The 20,677-nt window shown below is 43.7% G+C and overlaps 2 protein-coding genes across 4 annotated transcripts; one reads left to right on the plus strand and one right to left on the minus strand.

Moving 5' to 3' along the window:
* The first annotated feature begins 124 nt into the window (after positions 1-124).
* On the plus strand, positions 125-11,099 carry fbxo11a (F-box protein 11a). Of its 3 annotated transcripts, none has more exons than XR_014595994.1 (22): positions 125-417; positions 2,320-2,444; positions 2,550-2,631; positions 3,544-3,688; positions 3,960-4,089; positions 4,607-4,690; positions 4,780-4,912; positions 5,004-5,110; positions 5,192-5,303; positions 5,410-5,516; positions 5,890-6,027; positions 6,204-6,421; positions 6,551-6,731; positions 6,890-7,012; positions 7,151-7,236; positions 7,412-7,488; positions 7,587-7,730; positions 7,860-7,970; positions 8,104-8,211; positions 8,307-8,357; positions 8,506-8,604; positions 9,358-11,099. XR_014595994.1 is itself a non-coding variant. In XM_083988455.1 (22 exons), the coding sequence occupies exons 1-22, from the start codon at positions 324-326 to the stop codon at positions 9,485-9,487; spliced, it is 2,643 nt and encodes an 880-aa protein (XP_083844581.1). In that variant the 5' UTR covers positions 125-323; the 3' UTR covers positions 9,488-11,099. The 3 variants fall into 3 exon arrangements, 2 of the variants coding, with proteins under 2 accessions (XP_083844581.1, XP_083844582.1); XM_083988455.1 differs by having other exon boundaries at positions 8,307-8,415; XM_083988456.1 differs by having other exon boundaries at positions 3,547-3,688; positions 8,307-8,415.
* On the minus strand, positions 11,080-19,835 carry msh6 (mutS homolog 6 (E. coli)). The gene is made up of 10 exons (XM_083988454.1): positions 19,473-19,835; positions 18,182-18,387; positions 17,894-18,066; positions 15,154-17,722; positions 14,351-14,634; positions 13,198-13,315; positions 13,016-13,105; positions 12,732-12,886; positions 11,403-11,602; positions 11,080-11,292 (listed from the first exon to the last, which is right to left on the minus strand). Exons 1-10 carry the CDS (start codon positions 19,754-19,756, stop codon positions 11,211-11,213), a joined length of 4,161 nt encoding a protein of 1,386 aa, XP_083844580.1. The 5' UTR covers positions 19,757-19,835; the 3' UTR covers positions 11,080-11,210.
* Positions 19,836-20,677: the final 842 nt, after the last annotated feature.

Below are 20,677 nucleotides of genomic sequence, written 5' to 3' on the forward strand. Positions count from 1 at the left end.
GAATAGACCGCCGTGGACTGGGGGAAGCGACGTGACGGCGAGAGGTCCTCCCATGTGATGTGACCGGGGCCTGACGGACCGTGCTCGTCTGTTATGGCTCCTCCTGCTGCTACAGTAAAACGGGGCCAGACGTAACACCAGTGCAGGGGGAACGGGAATAACACACCGCGATACGTTTTTTTTGTGTGTGTACCAGGACCCACGGGCTAAAAAACATGGCAGATCGTGCAATGCTGAAGAAAAAGACATAGATGATGTGCTTGGCGTCGCCTCTTCTGCTGTGAAGGCTTCGACATTTCCTTCCAAGATTACCAACACCCCAAATGAACTCCGTCAGAGCAAGTAACGTTAGCAGAAGACCTAGGCGAGTATCGAGGCCGCGCCCGGTGCAGCCGGAGAGGAACCACCAGGAAAGAGGTAACCTTAGCTAGCGACACTGGACGGCTTGTCAAACACGTAGTTTAAGAAATAAAACGTTTGTTTTCACGATTGTACGGATTAATCTATTCTCTACGGTCATATGTAGTATGTACATTAGGGTAACGTTGGCTGTTGAGGTAAAACTGTGGGGTATCCAAACAGCAGTCTCTTAACGGTCGCCGTGCAGATAGGAAACACCGAGGCTTCTGTGTGTGTACCTAGCATTCAGGCCGCGCTTTGTTTTGCTTGATTTTTTTTTTTTTTTTTTTTGCTCCGAGTCGGCCCTTTTCTTTTTCTTGTCTGGCCTCGTAGCGCTGCCGAAATCTGCGCTTTTGCCAGCCAAGTTTACATTCGTGGGGGCCCCGACGAGGTGCAGGCGGCAGTGGTTTAGGTGGGTTCACGGGTGACAAACGCAGAGAAGGATACACAAAGTGGTTTTGTCGTAGCATGCTAACTGGACTTAGCCAGTGCTAGTTAGCTGTTATTATTAGCATGTTTGGCTAGCTATCTGCGTCCTGGCGTTTTCAAAAAAAAGAAAAAGAAAAAGTCTCACCCCTCTTATAATCTTTACAACGTTAAAATGACAATGCAGGGATGTAATGTCTGTAACAAGTATAGTAACCTAATTGTTACCACAGTATGCGTATACTGTCTTGTTTTTTTTTTCCTCCAGTACCGCTGTGTGACAACAGACGGTGTCATGTAAACGAATGTTGACTGCATTTTTTCCCAAAGTAAACACAGCGTGGAGATGAGAGATGCTCTTTAATCATTAGGGGCCACGGATGAAACCCCAGTCCGTGTTGCAAAGGGCTGGTTGCTGAACCCGGTTAAACGTTGTCAGGTGGACAAGTGACATGTTGTGATATTGGATCTCATAACATCGTTTGAATGGCAATCATAAGCACAGGGTTAACTCTTAGTTGCTTCTCATAAGAGTGATTGTAAACATACTACACTGAAGGTTAATTTTGATAAATTGATTTCAAGGAAAACAAACTGCCATGTCTCTTCCAATAATTAATCAGTACAAGGTAGTGGGTTTGTAGTGTTTCTCCCTTTCTCGTTTCATTCATTCAGGCATGACACTTATTTCTCTCTGTCCGGATGTTTTTAGCATAATTTTAATGTGACAGTGGATGAGTAAATGATAGTGTTTTTGTTAAAAGTATCTTTTCACATAACACAGTCTGTGTGTGTGTTTGCTCTGAAGTGAAATGTATTTGTTTAAGGCAAACAAGACAGGAGGAGAGTCAGTCAGTTTACATCTGCAGACAACTTGCTCTAATTGGCCCAGTCTGTTTCATAGTCTGTGTTTGTAGTGGTTACTGGGCCAGTAGCCGGGGAGAGTGATCCTTGCAACCAGAGCAACAAGCAGACAGTTTGCATCTCCCATCTGGGGTAGCTATCAACTCATCATCACACAGTGAATGGGCTTACAAACAGATGTCTGCTTTAGGTCAGGGTTGATGTTATGGTTGTTTTGTTTTTCTGTTGATTGAATCCTCTCTTGATAGGATTTGTAATCAATGCATAGCATACAGAGCAGGTGATGAACAAAACTGTTCTGTTTACAATTAATAGTTCCTATGATTAACAATTAGTTTAGTTTATAGTTTATTTTATTTATATAGCACCATTAAAAGCAAACCATCTTTGTGCCAAAGTGCTTCACAAACAAAACCTTAAAGAAAATCCTGTAAAAAACCACAAAGGACCAAAGTGAATGCTATGCAGGCCTAGTATTATTGATATCAGTAACCACTGTCTAATAAACATATTTGAAATGATGGAGAAACAAATTGCTTTTCTAAGTCTTCCCGGTGCATAGAATAGTTTGCATTTGTTTATTCTTTATCATTGTAATTATTCAGTTTTTATCTTTTCCACCATTTCTAGATGAGGACGTTCCTGCAGATATGGTCGCAGAAGAATCCGGTCCAGGAGCTCAGAATAGTCCCTACCAGCTTCGAAGAAAGTCTCTACCTAAGAGAACAGTGTGTCCGACAAAGACAAACATGGAGGTAAATTTACCAGACGTCCTTAAAAAAAACTGCAGAAAAGGCTAAAGGATGACGTAACGCTGATTAATATTTCCATTTTTTACTGACGTCTCTTCTAATCCACAGGGTGCTTCGACTTCAACCACAGACAACTTTGGACACCGGCCTAAGCGCCCCAGAGTTTCAGGAAAGTGTCAAGATTTACCAGGTAATTAGGAGCACATTACTCTTGACATAAAAATGGATCTTCCTCAAAGATGAATTCTTTTTAGTGTTTCCTGTCAGATGTGAGAGGTAACTGTGGGATTAATATGTTGGATTAATCACTTTTCTGTCAATATAATGAATGCATGATCAGGGAAAAATGAACAGTTTTTCCTCTAATGTGAAATATTACTGGGGAGTCTGTATTTTTTTTTTACACAGCAACATTTTAAGTTTCACTTTCACAATAAGAGATCTGTGAATAGAATAGTTCCAAATACAATGCCATTTTTATGCATGGTATCATGGTGACATCATCCCTTCAAAGACCTTTGGTAAAGATGTGAAGCAGCAGCATGAGCTTCAGCAAGGGGAAAATATAGCTCTGTTGTTTGTGGTATTTGGGGGCTTCCTCATGCTGTGTAATTCTAGCCCAAACAGCCATTGCATGGTATTTGGTTCTGGCTTTGCACTTAACATGTCAGAGTACATTGCAAAAAGAAAAAACAAAACGAACAAAAAGATTGGTCATGTACCTTATGCTGTGCTTCTTTTTAAAACCAAGGTGACATTCAAAAAGAAAATGTAATGCTTCAGTGTTCAGTCTCCCTTCCTGGTCTAATAGCAAAGTGCTAATTCTGGGGGTCTCGGATTGGCCTCCCCTGCACACATGGAGCCAGCTGTGTTGTGTGTTGACATCAATACTGGATAAAGACTGTGGGACTCCTACCATTGTTAATACATTTCTGAATACTGAAAAAAGTATTTTTTTTTATACATTTAAGTGATGAGCATCATCTCTGCAGAAATGTGTTTCTGTTGTGCACCAAGATATCTCATGTGATCTGAACTATGCCCCATCCGAAACCCTGTCCTTGCCCATTTAAATGTAACTCTGTGGTCGTCCTCCTCCCAGCAGCTCCGGCAGAGCAGTATTTACAGGAGAAGCTTCCAGACGAGGTGGTGCTAAAGATCTTCTCGTACCTGTTGGAGCAGGACTTGTGCCGTGCTGCGTGTGTGTGCAAACGCTTCAGTGAACTGGCCAATGACCCCATCCTCTGGTGAGACATGTTGGAGTACACTGTTGGGGGGGGATATTTGTTGTTCTTTGTGTTTGTTAAAAGTTTAACAACAGCTTTAAATTTTGTATCTTATAGATATTCTCATCATAATTTAGTTCAAATGTCCCGAGGACAGTAACAGTAGCATTCCCATTTAGCTACTTGTTTGTCTGAGTCGGTCTCCAACACAGAAGCTCTTGTTGACAAAGGCATTCTACCACAAATGAGAGGAGCATGGCGTTAATCATTATTGTGCCTTCATGTGTTTCAGGAAGAGGCTGTACATGGAAGTTTTTGAATACACGCGACCCATGATGCACCCTGAGGCAGGGAAGTTCTACCAGATAAACCCTGAAGAATATGAGCAGCCAAACCCGTGGAAGGAAAGTTTTCAGCAGCTGGTATGGAACCTCCTGTGGACTCACTGATTCACTGCTAATCTTACAGCAGTCTTACTTTGATGTGTGGTTTTTGCTTTCTCTCCATGAACAATGATGTTTCACCGTCAAAAGAACCGTCTTATTTCATATTTTGCTATGAAGCAAACAAGACAGTGGCACATAGCTGTTGGTAGCTATACGTAGTGGCACCGACTTTGTCGTTCCCATCTGTGTGACTTCAAATCCTCCCGTGTGTGGACAGCTAATGTCATGTGAAAGGACAGCACCACAGGCCATAATGGTGACATTCAGTAAGCAGGGCGTAGAAGAGAACTATGTGTTTAAATTGTATTCCTTTGCGATATAGCGACCTTTAGGATCGTTTTCTCGGGACCAAAAATGTCTCAGACTTTTTTCCCCCCTCCTCTTGTTCAAAATGCAGCGTCAGTGCCATGTCTTTGTGCTCTGAATTTGTTCATTGTAGATTATTAATTTCTTTAGCATGTGAGTAATCATGTGAATACTTTTTCTTTTGCAGTATAAAGGGGCACATGTTAAGCCAGGCTTTGCAGAACATTTCTACAGTAATCCTGCCAGATACAAAGGGAGAGATAACATGTTTGTAAGTAAACTCTCTCCAGCATTTCTAAAGGTTTCCCCCACCACCTTAAAGCTGTCATGATTGACCTGACCTGTGATGTTTCCCTGCAGTACTATGACACCATTGAGGATGCTCTCGGAGGGGGTCAGGAGCCTCATTTTGATGGCCTGATATTCGTCCACTCTGGTATTTACACAGACGAATGGATCTACATCGAGTCGCCGATCACAATGATTGGAGCTGGTATGTGTGCAATGATAGCCACTGTCCTGTTTGACTGTGTGTTTGTTTAGTCTCGTTTTTCTAATGGTAACTCTCCTGATCGTTTACGTAGCTCCTGGAAAAGTAGCAGAGAAAGTCATCATTGAGAATACCAGAGACTCCACATTTGTATTCATGGAAGGCTCCGAAGACGCTTACGTTGGATACATGACCATCAGGGTGAGTGAACCCTTAAAGGTTAATGTGGACATTCACCGGGGAAGTTATAGCTGTTGCTGACAGATAATATGTCCACTGCAGTTCAATCCTGATGATAAATCCGCCCAGCACCACAATGCACACCACTGCTTGGAGATTACAGTCAACTGCAGCCCGATCATCGACCACTGCATCATACGCAGCACATGCACAGGTAATGATCCTTGACCCAACAACTGGATATGTTTGTAATCACTGTGTGTGTTTGTGATAAGTATATTGACATAGATAGTAATAAATCTCTCCTCTGTTTGTTCCAGTGGGGTCGGCTGTCTGTGTCAGCGGCCAGGGTGCTTGTCCTACAATCAAGCACTGTAACATCAGCGACTGTGAAAATGTTGGTCTTTACATCACCGACCATGCACAGGTAAGACACATATGCTACCCGTGTCGTTTGAATGTTATGGTAACACATGAAGACTTGTGTCAGTGTATTATTGTATGGCTGGGTATCATAGCTTTACATTAATTAATTGCACACCATCTTTCTCAGTTTTTCCAAGTAATAGGATGATAAGATACAGAAAAAAGTCAAAAATAACTATTAAACACACAATTGTCAAACTTTTTAGGGATTTTTTTTTTGTGATCAAGTTTTTATTATTTCTTTTTCTTTTTCATATACACAGCCACATAATTCACATACATATACAACCATACATCTCCTGAGCATATTGCGGGCAGTGTAAAAAGGGAAAAAATAGAGTAAAAATGTGAGCTATTGTCCCACCCTTTTTTAGGGAATATATGAAGACAACGAGATCTCAAACAATGCTCTGGCTGGGATCTGGGTGAAAAACCATGGGAATCCAATCATCAGACGGAATCACATCCACCACGGCAGAGACGTTGGCGTTTTTACGTTTGACCACGGCATGGTAAGATCCAGCTCATGTTTGATTTATTCAAAACAAAATCTGTGGTCGAGTGTTCAACGACAGTTGCGGTCGTTTAACCTTGTGTGACCGCACCCAGCTTCGGTCACACAAGGTTCTCAATCATGGGCTGAGGGAAAAAAAACATAGTAACTTTGTATTTTTCCATCCGTTTCCAGGGTTACTTTGAGAGCTGCAACATCCATAGGAACCGTATAGCCGGCTTCGAAGTGAAGGCGTACGCCAACCCAACAGTGGTTCGTTGTGAGATCCATCACGGTCAGACGGGGGGCATCTATGTGCACGAAAAGGGCCGCGGCCAGTTCATCGAAAACAAGATCTATGCAAATAACTTTGCTGGGGTGTGGATCACGTCCAACAGTGACCCCACAATAAGGTCAGTGTGCCCTGGCTGTCAAATGGGCAAATATGAAATTTGAATTGCAACTTAGAAGATATCAATTTTAGGCGCTGATCCATGCGCAACTGAATCATGTCCTCACGTGTTGTTCTGTATACACAACAGGGGTAACGCCATTTTTAATGGCAATCAAGGTGGCGTTTACATTTTCGGTGACGGCCGAGGCCTCATCGAAGGAAACGACATCTATGGTAACGCCCTGGCAGGAATCCAGATCCGGACGAACAGCTGCCCCATCGTCAGACACAACAAGATCCACGATGGCCAACATGGCGGCATATACGTGGTAAATATTTGACAAATACATCCCGTCTTTAAACTCATCTTCTGATCTGTTCTCTGACAGGAACAGTCTTAGATCTTGGTACGCTTTTCACTTCTGCAGTTTTCATTTGCTGTAATTTTGAGAACAGCAGTAATGTACGCTGGTTTTGTATCACGCAGCATGAAAAAGGACAGGGCGTCATAGAAGAGAATGAGGTGTACAGCAACACGCTGGCAGGAGTGTGGGTGACAACAGGCAGCACGCCAGTACTGAGGAGGAACAGGATACACAGCGGGAAGCAGGTAAGATTACACAATAGTAATAATTCAGTAATGAGAAATACATGTAAAATCACCAACCACAAACACACAAGTATCTGATAAAATGCAGTGTTTTCATACATGAATAAATGGGAGCTAATATTTTTCACTGTCTTTTAGGTTGGGGTCTACTTCTATGACAATGGCCATGGTGTGCTGGAAGACAATGATATCTACAATCACATGTACTCTGGAGTTCAAATCAGGTGAGAGGAAAACAGCAGGCACACAAAATTCCTATTTTTATCCATGTTTATAGTGGATGAATGTTCCAGTAAAGTGAGATGACCTGATGATAAGAGCTTGTTATGGAATAAAATGTGTAGCAACAGTGAAGCAGTGGATCAACTGTGTCTTGTGTGTCCTCCATTTCTTCGGCAGGACCGGCAGTAATCCCAAGATTAGGCGAAACAAGATCTGGGGAGGTCAGAACGGAGGCATTTTGGTTTACAACTCAGGTGAGAAGCAAAGAAGTCTCTTCTGTTGTCATTACTAACCATTTTATTTCACTGTCGCTGTTATGATCAATGCTGATGTGTGTGTGTTTTTTTTTCAGGCCTTGGCTTTATTGAGGACAATGAGATCTTTGACAATGCTATGGCAGGAGTGTGGATCAAGACGGACAGCAACCCCACTCTGCGGCGGAATAAGATCCATGATGGGAGAGACGGTGGGATCTGTATATTCAACGGAGGGAGAGGTGAGTTAACGATTTATTTAATGAATCTGGATGGGCTGGAATTCAGTTAACATAGATCAGCATAACTCTTCTACATCATTTCAATCAAGCACTTTCAATATAGATAATTGACGTTGTGGTTGTCTTCAGGTTTGCTAGAGGAAAACGACATCTTTAGGAACGCCCAAGCAGGAGTCCTGATCAGCACCAACAGCCACCCCGTCCTACGGAAAAATAGGATATTTGACGGCTTCGCTGCAGGTGGGTCACATGTACATGAGCTGTAATATGTCATCATTTTGAAATTGTGGTGAGGTGCTTGAAGTCCTTATTGTTCATTATTGCAACCTTTAAACATCCTTACCCACTGTTACATGAACCTTTTACCTTCTAGGCATTGAGATCACCAATCATGCCACAGCGACTCTAGAGGGCAATCAGATCTTCAACAATCGCTTTGGGGGATTGTTTCTTGCATCTGGTGTCAACGTCACAATGAAAGGTACTGTCACAAAGATATAGACTTTTTTTTTTCTTGACAGACCCTGAAATCCCTGTTCCACGTGGTTGACCATTTTCTATCGTCTCTTCCTCCAGATAATAAAATAATGAACAATCAAGATGCCATTGAGAAGGCTGTGAGCAGAGGTCAGTGCCTGTACAAGATTTCAAGTTACACCAGCTACCCAATGCACGATTTTTACAGGTAATTTACATTCACACTCGCAGTCACTGTGTCTAGAATACCTCCGTCTGCTTTGTGGTCGTTAACAAGCGCAATTTTGATTCCCCACAGGTGTCACACCTGTAACACAACAGACCGCAACGCCATCTGTGTGAACTGCATCAAGAAGTGTCACCAAGGACATGACGTGGAGTTCATCAGACACGATAGGTCAGTCTGACTAACCTGTACCGCCACAAAGAAAAGCTGTGATCCTGAGTGTCCGAAACAAACCCTGGTCCTTTCCTATACACACGTCATCACATTTTGTTACTGGTTTAACTTGTTGATGGAGAAGAGTGTAAGAGTTCGGAGAGGGCCCAGTCACAAGTGTCTGAAACAGGTGGATGATGATGATGCATCTTCACTTCTTACCTCTGTGCACACACATAAGCCACACATTTTGAGTCTGTGCTGTACTGATCGAGGTCCTGTTCATGATTTGACCATGACAGTCACAGCTGTCAGTCGTGATGTCACACCTTTTGGCAGGTTGTCCTTGATTTACAATCACTGGTCCGTAGAACAGGTCGGAGTGTTGTGCTGCTTTAAAGGCAACACTTGGGTGAAACCAATTCTTTCACAGGCATTAGTGTAGTCGTTTAATATGTACCACTAATTAAAATGACCATCTGAAGAGTGAAGAGTACTAGAAGCAACATGAAATATTAACAATTCATCTGATATGAGATTTGATCCAATGTTCAATAATGAGTTAACCGGGGAAGATTATGACTTCCATTAAAAAAAAAGCTTTAATTTACAAAAGCTTACCTCAGTAACTGAATTAACAAAGAAGTGCAGCTTCCAACATGTTTTTACCTTTGTGGTTCATATATGCTGCATATCGTATCAACAGTGTTTTATTCCTAGTACCTTGATGAAGTACATGTACTGATTTTTCTCTCCTCTCTCCACCTGCAGATTCTTCTGTGACTGTGGTGCAGGGACGCTGTCAAATCCTTGCACGTTAGCCGGAGAGCCAACTCACGACACAGACACACTGTACGACTCGGCTCCTCCTATAGAGTCCAACACACTGCAGCACAACTGAGCTTGAGACCCAAGGTCCTTTTGTGCTTCAGCAGTAACGGACATGAGACACTTTACGTTGTGCAGTGGAGGAATAAATCCAAACTAAAATACAGATTCACTTTGACAGAGCATATACAGTGACTTTAAAGAAAAAAAGAGACTTGGACACGAACCTGCTAAAAGGAGACATTTAGAAAAAAAAAAGGTCTGATTATGGATGCCTCGCTTTTTCTTTTCTTCAATTATTTGACAAAAAAGACGACATCAGTGGGACGGAGCAGAAGAACAGCTGACTCAGGGTTTGTGGGCGCATTGCTTCAGTCATGCGAGTGAAAGCGGGACGCGGACAAGAAGCCACAGGCTCATCTGCTATAAAGAAGAAGAAAGAGATACTGCAGTCATGTACAGCCCCATCGTGGACAGATGCTCAGTCAGAAGAGGCACAACTTTTCTCATTAGGTGGCAAAGGCCCCGAATACAACAATGCTTCCATCACTGGGCAACCGACGTGCTCGTATGAATATGTACGGGAAAAATGACCTAGCACTTCCATCTTTTTTTTCACCCCCTTGAGACAACTGTTGAGATTTGATTTTAATGCTTTTTGTGTAGTTTTGTATTTTCATGCAAAAATCTTACTGTACTTGAATGTCTTTATTTTATTAAATGTGTTTAATTTTTTTGGTTATTATACCCTAGAATTGCTGTAATTATACTCATGTCGCAGTATCTAACTTCTTTCTGTGAAAGAGATCAGAGAAAAGAGAGGAAAACACTAAACATTTTCTCCAGCAATGTTGACTCATTTACCTTTGCAATACTGAAAAGAAAGATGCTGAAATGTGCTTTCACAATACTTGTGTAACATCCTAAATGTTTGTCTGTGTAAGGAAGCTGAACTGTTATTTTTCACTCTGTTTTACATAATCTATGCATATTTTCAGTTTGTCATGCAAGAGCCAATTTCTAAGGAAAAAACTATGGAGGGGGGAGTCAAGCATTTTTACCCAAGGCTGCAGTTATATAACAAATTACTGGTGTAGTTTCTAATTAAGAACCAGCCTCTTTATTTAGCAGAAAATAAACACACTTTGCTGGTTGGGGTCAGGGTATTTTGCATGTTACAGAGGATGTTTGGCTGGTTGTACCCTCTGTGGTACACTGACTAATTGTCATTGATTTATCAGTCAAGTAGATTACATAATCTATTGACATCTTGCCCTGTATAAGGATCAGCGAACGGGCTCAAATGTAGAATAGAGACTTTTTTTATACAACAGATTTTTTTTACTTGTATTGAGGTCAGAAAAAAAAAGAACAAGTCTCGTGAAAGCACAGCTAATTTTGATGTTATTTCCCTTGTTTGCCAATGTTGCTGGAGAATTTAAAAGGCTTTTACTCTACTGAAGCTGAGACAAGTATCTATATACAGCGCTATATGGTTTCATTGCCCCCCCAGTCCCCCCCCCACCCTTCCCTCCCCATTCATGTGTACTGGTGATTGTGGGTTCTCATACAGACTGAAATGTATGCATGTATCATAACATCTAGACTTAATATATTGTGAAGTATTCAATAACCGTTATGTAGGCGCTAGCGTGAATTAAAAGGGTTTAATTTCCTAGATGAAACATTGTCATTTTTTTAAAGAATAAACTTTATTAGATCATTACAGTAGTGTTTTTTCAAGTGCTGACACAACCCCAAAAAAAATCAGCAAGAACAAAATCGTGTTTTACAAACTACAGGTTGTTGAGCATCTGAACAAGGGAAGCAAAGTGTGTTTTGTCCAGTGTTGCGTCTTCAGCGAACTGGCAGAGTTTCCTGCAAGAGACAAGGGGAGAGGAATCACAACAGGCTGCAGACAGCAGGGTGTCACTGCGGTAACATGAGGGGGGCAACCGGATGTATTAAAGTGAACTATAAATACGTACTTGAACAGTCTGAGGCTGATGGTGCTCTTCTCAAACTCTCTGGCCTTCCTGTGTCCTGACTGGATGACCTCCTCTGGCAGGCTGGCCAGTCGGGCCGCATTGAAGCCGTAACTCTTTGGACAGGCACCGGTGATGAACTTGTAGAGGAATGTGATAGTTTCTTGACTTGGATCCTCACATTCGTTCTCCACCATGCATGCCTGAAAGGAGAAAGGACAGAGACGTTACACTTAATACTGGGGCTGCACATGGGTGAAATCATTTGTGCACAAATAATGAGCAAGATGTTGTTTTCAAACAACCAATGTGTGCAAAACTGCCACATAGCCTCATATAGACATTTTGGCAAATTGGCCCATTGCCATAATCCCTATAGTCATAGCAGTAGGTTTGTTACCTTTAATTGTCAGTGCAAGCTATTTTTAGAACGGCCGGGCCGAGTCGCGAGCTGCTCAGGGCTACGCAACGGAGGCTATTGGGATTTCTTGGTTTCCCTCATCAAATACACAATCCAACAACTCCAAAATGCTCTTGTGGACAAGTTGTGACCTGCTTATTCACCACGCTATGAGATAATAACAGAACGTTACCAGTAGGAGTTGTTTTCGAAGCAAATGCTTGCTTGAGCTGTTTTGCATGAATTTACCTTGAAAACAACTCTGTCTCATAACGTTCCGTTATTATCTCATAGCGCCGTGGTGAATGTGCAGATCACAACTTGTCCACGAGAGCATTTTGGAGTTGTTGGATTGTGAGTTTGATAAGGGAAACCAAGAAATCCCAAAAGCCTCTGTAGCGTAGCTCTGAGCAGCTCCGCCGTTCTAAAAATAGCTTGCACCAATAATTAAAGGTAACGAACCTACTGCTATGACTATAAGGATTATGGCAATGGGCCATTTTGCCAAAATGTTGAACTATCCCTTTAACATTGTATTATTGAAGTAACAGGAACTGGAGGTAAGAGGCTGTAGTGAGCAGAGTACCCACAATAACAGCAGCATGAAAACAGCTGCTCTGTTCTCTTAATCTGAGGGAATAATCTTTATGTTCATACACACAAATCACTACTTTGTTGCTTTTGTGTAGGAGAAAATGTACTCAGTACCCTCAAGGCTCTTTACTGAACCAAGAAACAGGGCTTGAAACATTTATTTCCTGTATCTAAGGCTTAACTTACAAAAACAGACTGAGATTGTTGACATTGGCTCCACCGCGTACCAAATACAATAACCGGATGCAATAAGCAAACGCATTTCAGAATATATTTCCCTGGATAATAATTTCAATCAGAGCTTTTTCCTCCTACTTGTTTTGCATTGTTGTACTCACCATGTGTCCCAACCGCACAGCAGGGTTGTTGGCGTAGTCCTCCACCAGGGAGTGGTAATGTGTGGAGAACAGGGTGCGACAGCAGATTTTCTCAGCGAGCTCCATCACAACAGCACTGGCAATCGCTGTGCCATCGTAAGTGGCTGTGCCCCTTCCTGCAAACAGTGCACAGCTCAGTGGTTACTCCCCACAAACACATCACCACAGGAAGAAGACGAGAGCCGAAGAGACTTCCGATGGTGTTTGCCGTCATTGTGAAAAAAGTTGTAATAATAACCACCTACCTAATTCATCCAGGAGCACCAGCGAGTGTTTGGTGGCGTGGTGTAGGATGCTGGCGGTCTCACTCAACTCCACGAAGAAGGTGCTCTCTCCTGCGGAAGACAAGAGTCGACGGTACATGCTTAGAGCTCGTGAGGTGGAAGGTCAGATCATTAGACGTGTTATGAGGAGTTTGTGATGTTACCGGCCATGATGCGATCGGAAGCTCCCAGTCGGGTGAAGACCCTGTCGACTGGTGTGAAGCGCAGGCTCTCAGCAGGAACGTAGCAGCCCAGCTGAGCGAGGATGATCACCAGCCCACACTGTACATACGGACCAATACTACATGTTAATATGGGCCAACAGTGTCTTCAGATATTTTGTACATTCACACACTTTGAGGAAACATAGTGTATATACACACACTACAGTCACAAGTTTGGACACACCTTCTCATTCAGTGGTTTTTCTTTCTACAATGTAGATTCATACTGAAGACATCTAAACTATAAAGGAACACATATGGAATTACGTAGTAAACACAGAAGTGTTAAAGCAGAATATGTTTTTATATAAGAATTTTCAAAGTAGCCACTTTTTGCTTTACACACTCTTGACATCCTGTCATCAGCTTCTCCAACAGTCTTGAAGATAGGGATGTCACGATTACTTGTTTTCACAATTAATCGCAGTATTAATCGCAAAGATTCCTAAATACCGTCACTTTACAAAAAAGATTATGTCGGAACCATATCGGCAGATGTGCGCCAAAGTAAAGGAAAATGCACAGATACTGGATTTATCTAACGTAACATTTAATTGGTAGGAATTTAAATGTTAGTGTGTCATTTGTAATTTAAAAAAAAGATTAAAATAAACTTAAACATTTGGTATAGATGACAATTAATGACTTAAATATTTCAAACACTTCCCCGGGGGATTAATAGCTGGTCCTATATTAAGAGATTAGTGTTATAATATTATTTTTTCACTACTGTATATTTGATTTTACACATTCATAGTGTTTCGAAATAATCGTGATAATCGTAATACCGTGTTTATTTTTCTGACAATAATCGTACCAAGAAAATCTATAATCGTGACATCCCTACTTGAAGAAGGAATTCCCAGAAGTGATGGACACTTGTTGGCTGTTTTGCCTTCACTTGGTCCAACTCATCCCAAACCATCTCAGCCTGGTTTAGGTCAGGTGAGACGGATAACAATTTTGTTTTTAATTTAATTTTGTGTTTACTAGATCATTCCATGTGCTCCTTCATGGTTTTAATGTCTTCAGTATGAATCTACAAAGTGCGCCCAAACTTTTGACCCTTACTGTATAGCAACGTATGACCCACCTGTCTCATGAGCGTGGACTTTCCACCCATGTTTGGCCCTGTGACGAGGACACACAAAGCATGACCTTTGTACTCGTCACTTTCATCGCTACCAGGGCAGCCGATGAAGATGTCGTTGGGTATGAAGTCGTCGCCGAAAAAGGTCTTGGTGACGCACGGGTGGCGGGATCCGTTGAGGTCAATGAAGGGTACGACCTGGTCGTCACCCTCAGGGAGCACCACCTGGGGCCGGCTCATAGGTCCGTCTCCACCCTGACTGTAGCGTGACAGGGCCAGCAAAACATCTGAGGGGGAGAAACAAAGATAAAAATTAACTAGAGGTAAAAATAAAGAAATACAAAAGACAAACTGAACATCCTTTAAAACTCTCTACAGGTCCTGTGGCTGAGGGGTGGTCCGGTGAGAGGAAAACAGATTATGGAGCACATTATGTTTCTGCAAGAGACGAGTAATACACTGTGCAAACTATGTTAGGAGCCAACACCAGCAGGCAACTTGCATAACGGTGAAAAACAAACTAATCAGCGTCAACTTGGCCCAGTACGCTCAGACCTGTGCAACATCATCTTAAATGCATGCAGCTTTAATCGGTAACATCTGCAGGAAATGAATTTAGAGCAGACACCTGCGATGCCAGCTTGTTTTCATAAGAACCCTGAAATGTTTTCACTTTCAGAAAAGATAAAAAATAAATGCACAGAGGATGAGAAGAACAGTTGGTTCTTGTAAGTGTTACTTTGTCTGTTTGATTGATGCATTCTTTAAAAAAAAAGCTTATTTATAAGAAGCAAAAAAACACTTACCAAGCACAGCCATGCACTCCACCCCAGTCTTCCAGTCTTTGTAGTTCTTGTCAAAGTTGTAGAAGAGCCTCCTCATGCAGTCTTTCAGGGCAGCGTCTCTCTTCTCCTCGTATCCCTGCAGCTCTGAGAACAGCTGCTCACTCTCTCTTGTCACGTAGCGCTTCCAGCCTTTCTTTGTGGATTTTACCTCGTACTCCTCAGGAATGTTCCTCTCTGAGACGCTTTCAGGCACCTCCATCTGGTAGCGGTTTCGCCCGGTTCCCCAGTACGCCATGTTTCTACAGCCGAGTCTCTTCTTCTGTCTGTCCAGGTAATCCTGCAGCTCTCGCTCGCAGCTCTTGATCTCGCTCAGAGCCTGGTCGTACTCGGGGTCAAAGCCCACTTTCGGGGAGATGACGCCCGTGGTGCGGGCTTTCTGGTGGTCGAACGCCGTCTCCCAACGCCTGAGCTCGCCAGAGAGGTCGGGGAAGAGGCCGTCCTTTTCGCCTTTCAGGCTGATGATCTGAAGGAGCAACGTGGAGCGAAATTCCCCTGAAACTGGAGCGAGGAGGGAAACGATCTCCTGCATGGTTTTGAAACCTTCCAGCGCTGAGAGGAAGTCTGCTATCTTGCGTTTGCTGTAGGTGACCTCCTCGTAGAGCACTGCTCTGCTGTCGGGGTGTGCCTGGTCCTTCAGGGCGCCGATGCTGTGGATCTTACTCAGGAGACGCTCCAGATCTGGAAGCTTCTTCAGCAGGTCTGACACCTCAGTGGCCTGGGCCTGAGCTGCCATCAGGTCCTCCACTGCATCCAGTCTGTCCTTGACGGATGTGGGGTTACACAAAGGAGCGCACAGCCACTGCTTCAGAAGCCTCTTGCCGAACGGGGTCGAGCACGTGTCCAAACACTCCAGCAGCGTCCCCTCTGTCCCTCCTGACCCATTCTGAAAGATTTCCAAGTTGGCCAGCGTCACTCCATCGAGGACCATTCTCTGACGGGTCTGTGCAAAGAAACTGGCCGGCCCGGCAGCTTTTTCCATCTCAACATCAACGGGGACGTATTCTTCAAAGTTGGCCATGGACAGCAGCTCTCGCTCCACCAGACACTTCTTCAGGTAGAAAATGCTTCCACCCAGCGCCGACAGCGCCAGCTCGTAGCCCTCCTTAGGAGTGAGGCACAGTGAATCACTCTCAGAGGTCATCTTTTTCAAAAGCGGAGGGAGACGACTGTTTCCAGTTTCCTGCTCTTTGCCGGCGGTGTCTTTGAAGTAGTCTTCCTCTGACAGGTTCTTCAGAGTCTTCTGCGCATCCCAGAACTGTGTTCCTGCATTAAGTCCCTCTTGCAGAGCAGAGGACAGAGAAGCCTTGAGGATTTTGCGGGTTTCGACAGATGGGTTCCCCCTTTCAAAGAGCACCTCAGCAGGGGAGTAGTGCGCAATCAGGGTGCGCAGACGCGAGCAGTGACGATCATCTGGGAACTGACCCACGTGAAAATACCCCACAGAGGTGTCCACGAAGCAGACTCCGTAGGTGCGACAGCTGCCGGAGCTTTCCTCTTCGGCCTTTTCCTTCAAACTCAGGAGGAATTTGCTCTGACTCTCTGAGGGAGCCCCGTCCAACACACTGTATGTCTGGGTGCCACGTGTGATGATCCGGCACACCTCTCTTTTTACCACACGGTCGAATTTTGTCGGCTTGGCCATGGTCTTACAGCGTGCTTCCATCATGTCCGGGGTCTCCGTCTGCTCCACTCGGGCCACCTTGTAGCCTTTCTGGACCAGTACGTCTGAGAAACGTCCAAAGCCGATCTCTGGAAAGCCCGAGTGTGCCCAGGCCCCCTTCATGAAAGTCAGCCCCATCTCGTTGACTCCAATCACAGCATCCATGTGGTACAGCTCATAAAACTTCCCCACCTTGTAGAAGATCACCGTGTCAAACATGTCAGATTTGAGCTGCCACCACCGACGCATCCCGGGAGTGTTTCTGTTGAGGAAATCTTCAGGCACATACAAGGTGGTCGGATCATAGTCGTCCTCCGACTGTCGTCGTCTTCCCTTGTCTTTCCTCCTGCCGTCCTGCAGCCACTCCAACTTCTCGTGGTCCCAGACCGTCGCACCTCCGCCGGCGCCTGAACCGTTGGCCTGGCTCTCGAAGTTGTCGGGGGCAGAGAAGGCCGACAGGCGAGACTTTGTGTCGGCTGCGACGGCTGCTGGAGCTCGTTTCGGCGCAGCAGACGGGGTAGCAAACACTTTGGGTTTTGCACTGGCAGGCTTCTCTGCGGGACGTTTGCGCTTTGCAGGCTTGATGGGACTTTCTACTTCTGACTCTTGCGAGCTCTCCTCTTCCTCCTCTCCGCTACTCACCATCGGTTCTTCCTCTTCATCCTCGCTGCTGGACGCAGCATGTTCTGGTTTGAATTCATCACCCGACCCATCGCTGTCAGAGGCTACGATGATGCGGCGCCGCTTGGCCTTGTTGCTCTTTTCTGTTGAAGATCGGGATGCACGACGGCTGGCCTTAGATGGCTTCACTTCCTCGTTTTTCTGATCATCCTCATCAGTGATATCTTCATCAGACAATGTCGACTCAAGCTGGCAGAGCACAAATAAGCACGGGTAATGAAAACATTTAACTTCTACTCTTGACTTGATTAGATATAATACATTTACTCTCAACTACTGTGAGTAGTGATGTATGAATTGAAGAATAACTTGGCAAAGTCTTTAGTTGACATGCAGCCTCGTGAATTTGCACATAGTCACCTCCATTTCTTCATCCTCCTCTTCGTCATCTGATGGGTCTGTACAGAGCGGCATCTTTAACCTTTTTTCTGGGCTGTCAAACAGGACTCCATCAGCAAGCTCCATTGCACGACGGATGACAGGCTTCCCGCTGAAGAACACCCCACCAGTTTTAGCATCACTGCTGTCAGAGCCTGAAACAACAGAGTAGAAACTAATCATGGAACAAGAAAGAGGGACATTTAATGTAGTCAAAATGTTCTTCTTTTACTCATCTTCATCAGCATCAAGGGAATAACTGTCACCAACCTTGGAACTCTCTGACATATTTGGTGCTGACCCATCCCCTTGTAGGAGGTTCATCAAAGAAATGGACGTGTATGCGTTGCTTTCGGCCCCGGCCCCTCATCTGCTGTCCAGTCAGAGGTTGTGGCACCACCATGCATGGCCACCAGGGGTGTCCTTCCAGTTTTGCCCACACAAGGGCACCAGCGCTGAATGAGCATGAGGGGCTGCTGGAGGTAAGAAAAACAAAGACACGTTATTTTAGGAGATTATTTATTTGGTTTTCATACGGATCTGTTATTAGCCAACCTGTATAACTCAAAGATTATCTACAACTAGGCATCATCCTGTGTGCATTACAGAGTTTTTAGGTCAAGATTGAGTTAAGATGCAATGAGCTGTTCAACAATCCAAGCTCAAATAATGATCAGTTATTATTAACAGCAGCAAATTCGCAACAGAGAAACTGAAGCCACGAAAACCTCAACAACTTGAAAAATTATTTACAAAATCAATAAAGAGGAAAAAGGTTGACAGTTTTCCATTGAGCAATTAATCCACTATAGTGCAGATTGTACTAACACTGCAGCACTGAAAACTGTTACAGTCATTTAGAATTTTGACAGTGATCAATACAAATGGAAAAAAGGTACCAACACAAGATACTTTCACTTGTCATTTTTATTTTTAGTTTTAAACTCCTGGGATTAAAGGTTTATCCTTGACACAGCTCATTTCTTTTTTATGTGCACTTGCTTGTCATCACTAATGTGTTCTCAAATGTCAGTAGACAATAATGTGTTGATATAGGTATTTATTTGTAGTTTTCTTTGACTTTAGTTTTGATCTACACATTACATGCCATCTAACGGGCAGAGACTGGGGTGTAACTGGGCCCATACTACTGCTATTAACAAACAAGCACATCGGAGCCTACAGTAAGTAGGCTACATCTCCCTTGGATCATCTCTGCACTACATGTTGTTAAATATGATTTTCTAGTATTGTTCATTAGACAATGTAAAAACAATGTACATAGTTTTCACCTGTGATTTATATGTCGAGCAGAATAAAATGCATGAAATGAACATGAGGAAAGTAACTCAAAACAAACAGTGGATTTTCAAAGTCGACAACTTCTTCACTTGTTTATATTCATGCACGGGATGATTTTGCTGGATTTACATGCCCTCGTTTTGTTATTGAAAAAGTGGGGCCTTGCAGACTGTCTGGACTCTGCAGCAGGAAGAATAAAAACGGTACCTAACATGGCTCCAGCAACTACGCAGCCCCGAAACAACCACAGCTAACTCACCTTTCTTTGGTTGTCGCAGCCGCTTTGTCGCCGAACAGTTTCTTGAATCCCCCTTTGCTCGACTTGGGGTCACTTTTCGGCTTTGCTTTGTTAGTCTTGGATGGTTGTTGTTGTGGTGGTTGTGGTGTAGTTGCGGTTTGTTTAGCTTGCTCTTTCGGAGAGGAGTTGGACTTCTGCACCGAGGACGGCAGGTCCGCCTCGGCCGGAGAGGGACTGGGCTTCGGCTTGGAGACCGGCGGAGGAGACTTTGTGAAGAAATTGAAAAGAGAGCTTTGCTTCGCCATGTGTGCGAGTTTGAAGGCTGTCGTCGTTGAAATGTGTGAGATACACCCGACTGCACGCTCCCTGCATCACCTAGCACACAGCTACAGCCTGCACGAGCCCACAGTGCGTCCCGTTCGCGGGAAAGCAGCACGCACGAGACGTGGTGGGCGTGGACACAGGCCTCCACCAATGATGAGCAAGGATAGCAGTCACGTGTGCCAACATGACAGCCTTTGGCGCCCACTGAGCTGTAAGCCCACTTAGCCTGTTACGACTTCCTCCTTCCTCTTTTCAACCCACACAATCCGATGGAGAAAAGACTCAGGTACCGTACTGTGTACACAAAAACCACGCAGTAAAAATGTACACGCACTCAATACAACAATGCAATTATTAATTTAATGCACAAGTATATTCAGGAATAAAATACACTTAAAACATTTAACGTAAAAGTACTCAAGTGCAGAAAATTGTTCCTGAAACTGTCGTACTATATTATACATGTGATTGGATTGTGTAGAAGCATGTCTTTATCATTTTTGACAGTTTTGTATCAGGCTGCAACCGATGACAATGAGCTGCTGATAACTTTCAACAGTATAAATGTTTGGTCTGTTAACAGTCAGAAGAAAGCCAATAAAGCCAAAGGTACGGTTGCCCTGAGCTCAATTCAGTGCAACTTAGGCAACACGTGCACCTGCAAATATACAAACATGCTGCAAATTCAGGAAACATCTTTGTCAGTTTGACAACATGTCCTGCAAATATGCAGCCAAATGCGAAACAACATAATCAAAAGCACTGTACACATTTATAGAGTGAATAGTTCATCAAAATTTGTTGATCAAAAAAAAGATAAAAGAGGGCCAAGCACTGACAAAACCTGAACCGTATTTTGAATGGTGTCATTGAAACAGGTCATAATAAGACTGTAAGGTTTC

Source organism: Trachurus trachurus (genome assembly GCF_905171665.1).
Source record: "Trachurus trachurus genome assembly, chromosome: 15".
Taxonomy (NCBI): Eukaryota; Metazoa; Chordata; class Actinopteri; order Carangiformes; family Carangidae; genus Trachurus; species Trachurus trachurus.

What these genes read in the sequence shown, in the direction of transcription:
- fbxo11a (XM_083988455.1), top strand. Translation starts at nt 324, where the DNA reads ATGAACTCCGTCAGAGCAAGTAACGTTAGCAGAAGACCTAGGCGAGTA. An exon ending in GCCAATGACCCCATCCTCTG is followed by an intron (nt 3,689 to 3,959) that starts GTGAGACATGTT and finishes CATGTGTTTCAG; the next exon opens with GAAGAGGCTGTACATGGAAG. An exon ending in AAGGGAGAGATAACATGTTT is followed by an intron (nt 4,691 to 4,779) that starts GTAAGTAAACTC and finishes GTTTCCCTGCAG; the next exon opens with TACTATGACACCATTGAGGA.
- msh6 (XM_083988454.1), bottom strand. Translation starts at nt 19,756, where the DNA reads ATGGCGAAGCAAAGCTCTCTTTTCAATTTCTTCACAAAGTCTCCTCCG. An exon ending in GGAGTGCATGGCTGTGCTTG is followed by an intron (nt 14,635 to 15,153) that starts GTAAGTGTTTTT and finishes TCTCCCCCTCAG; the next exon opens with ATGTTTTGCTGGCCCTGTCA. An exon ending in AGTCCACGCTCATGAGACAG is followed by an intron (nt 13,316 to 14,350) that starts GTGGGTCATACG and finishes CCGTATGTACAG; the next exon opens with TGTGGGCTGGTGATCATCCT.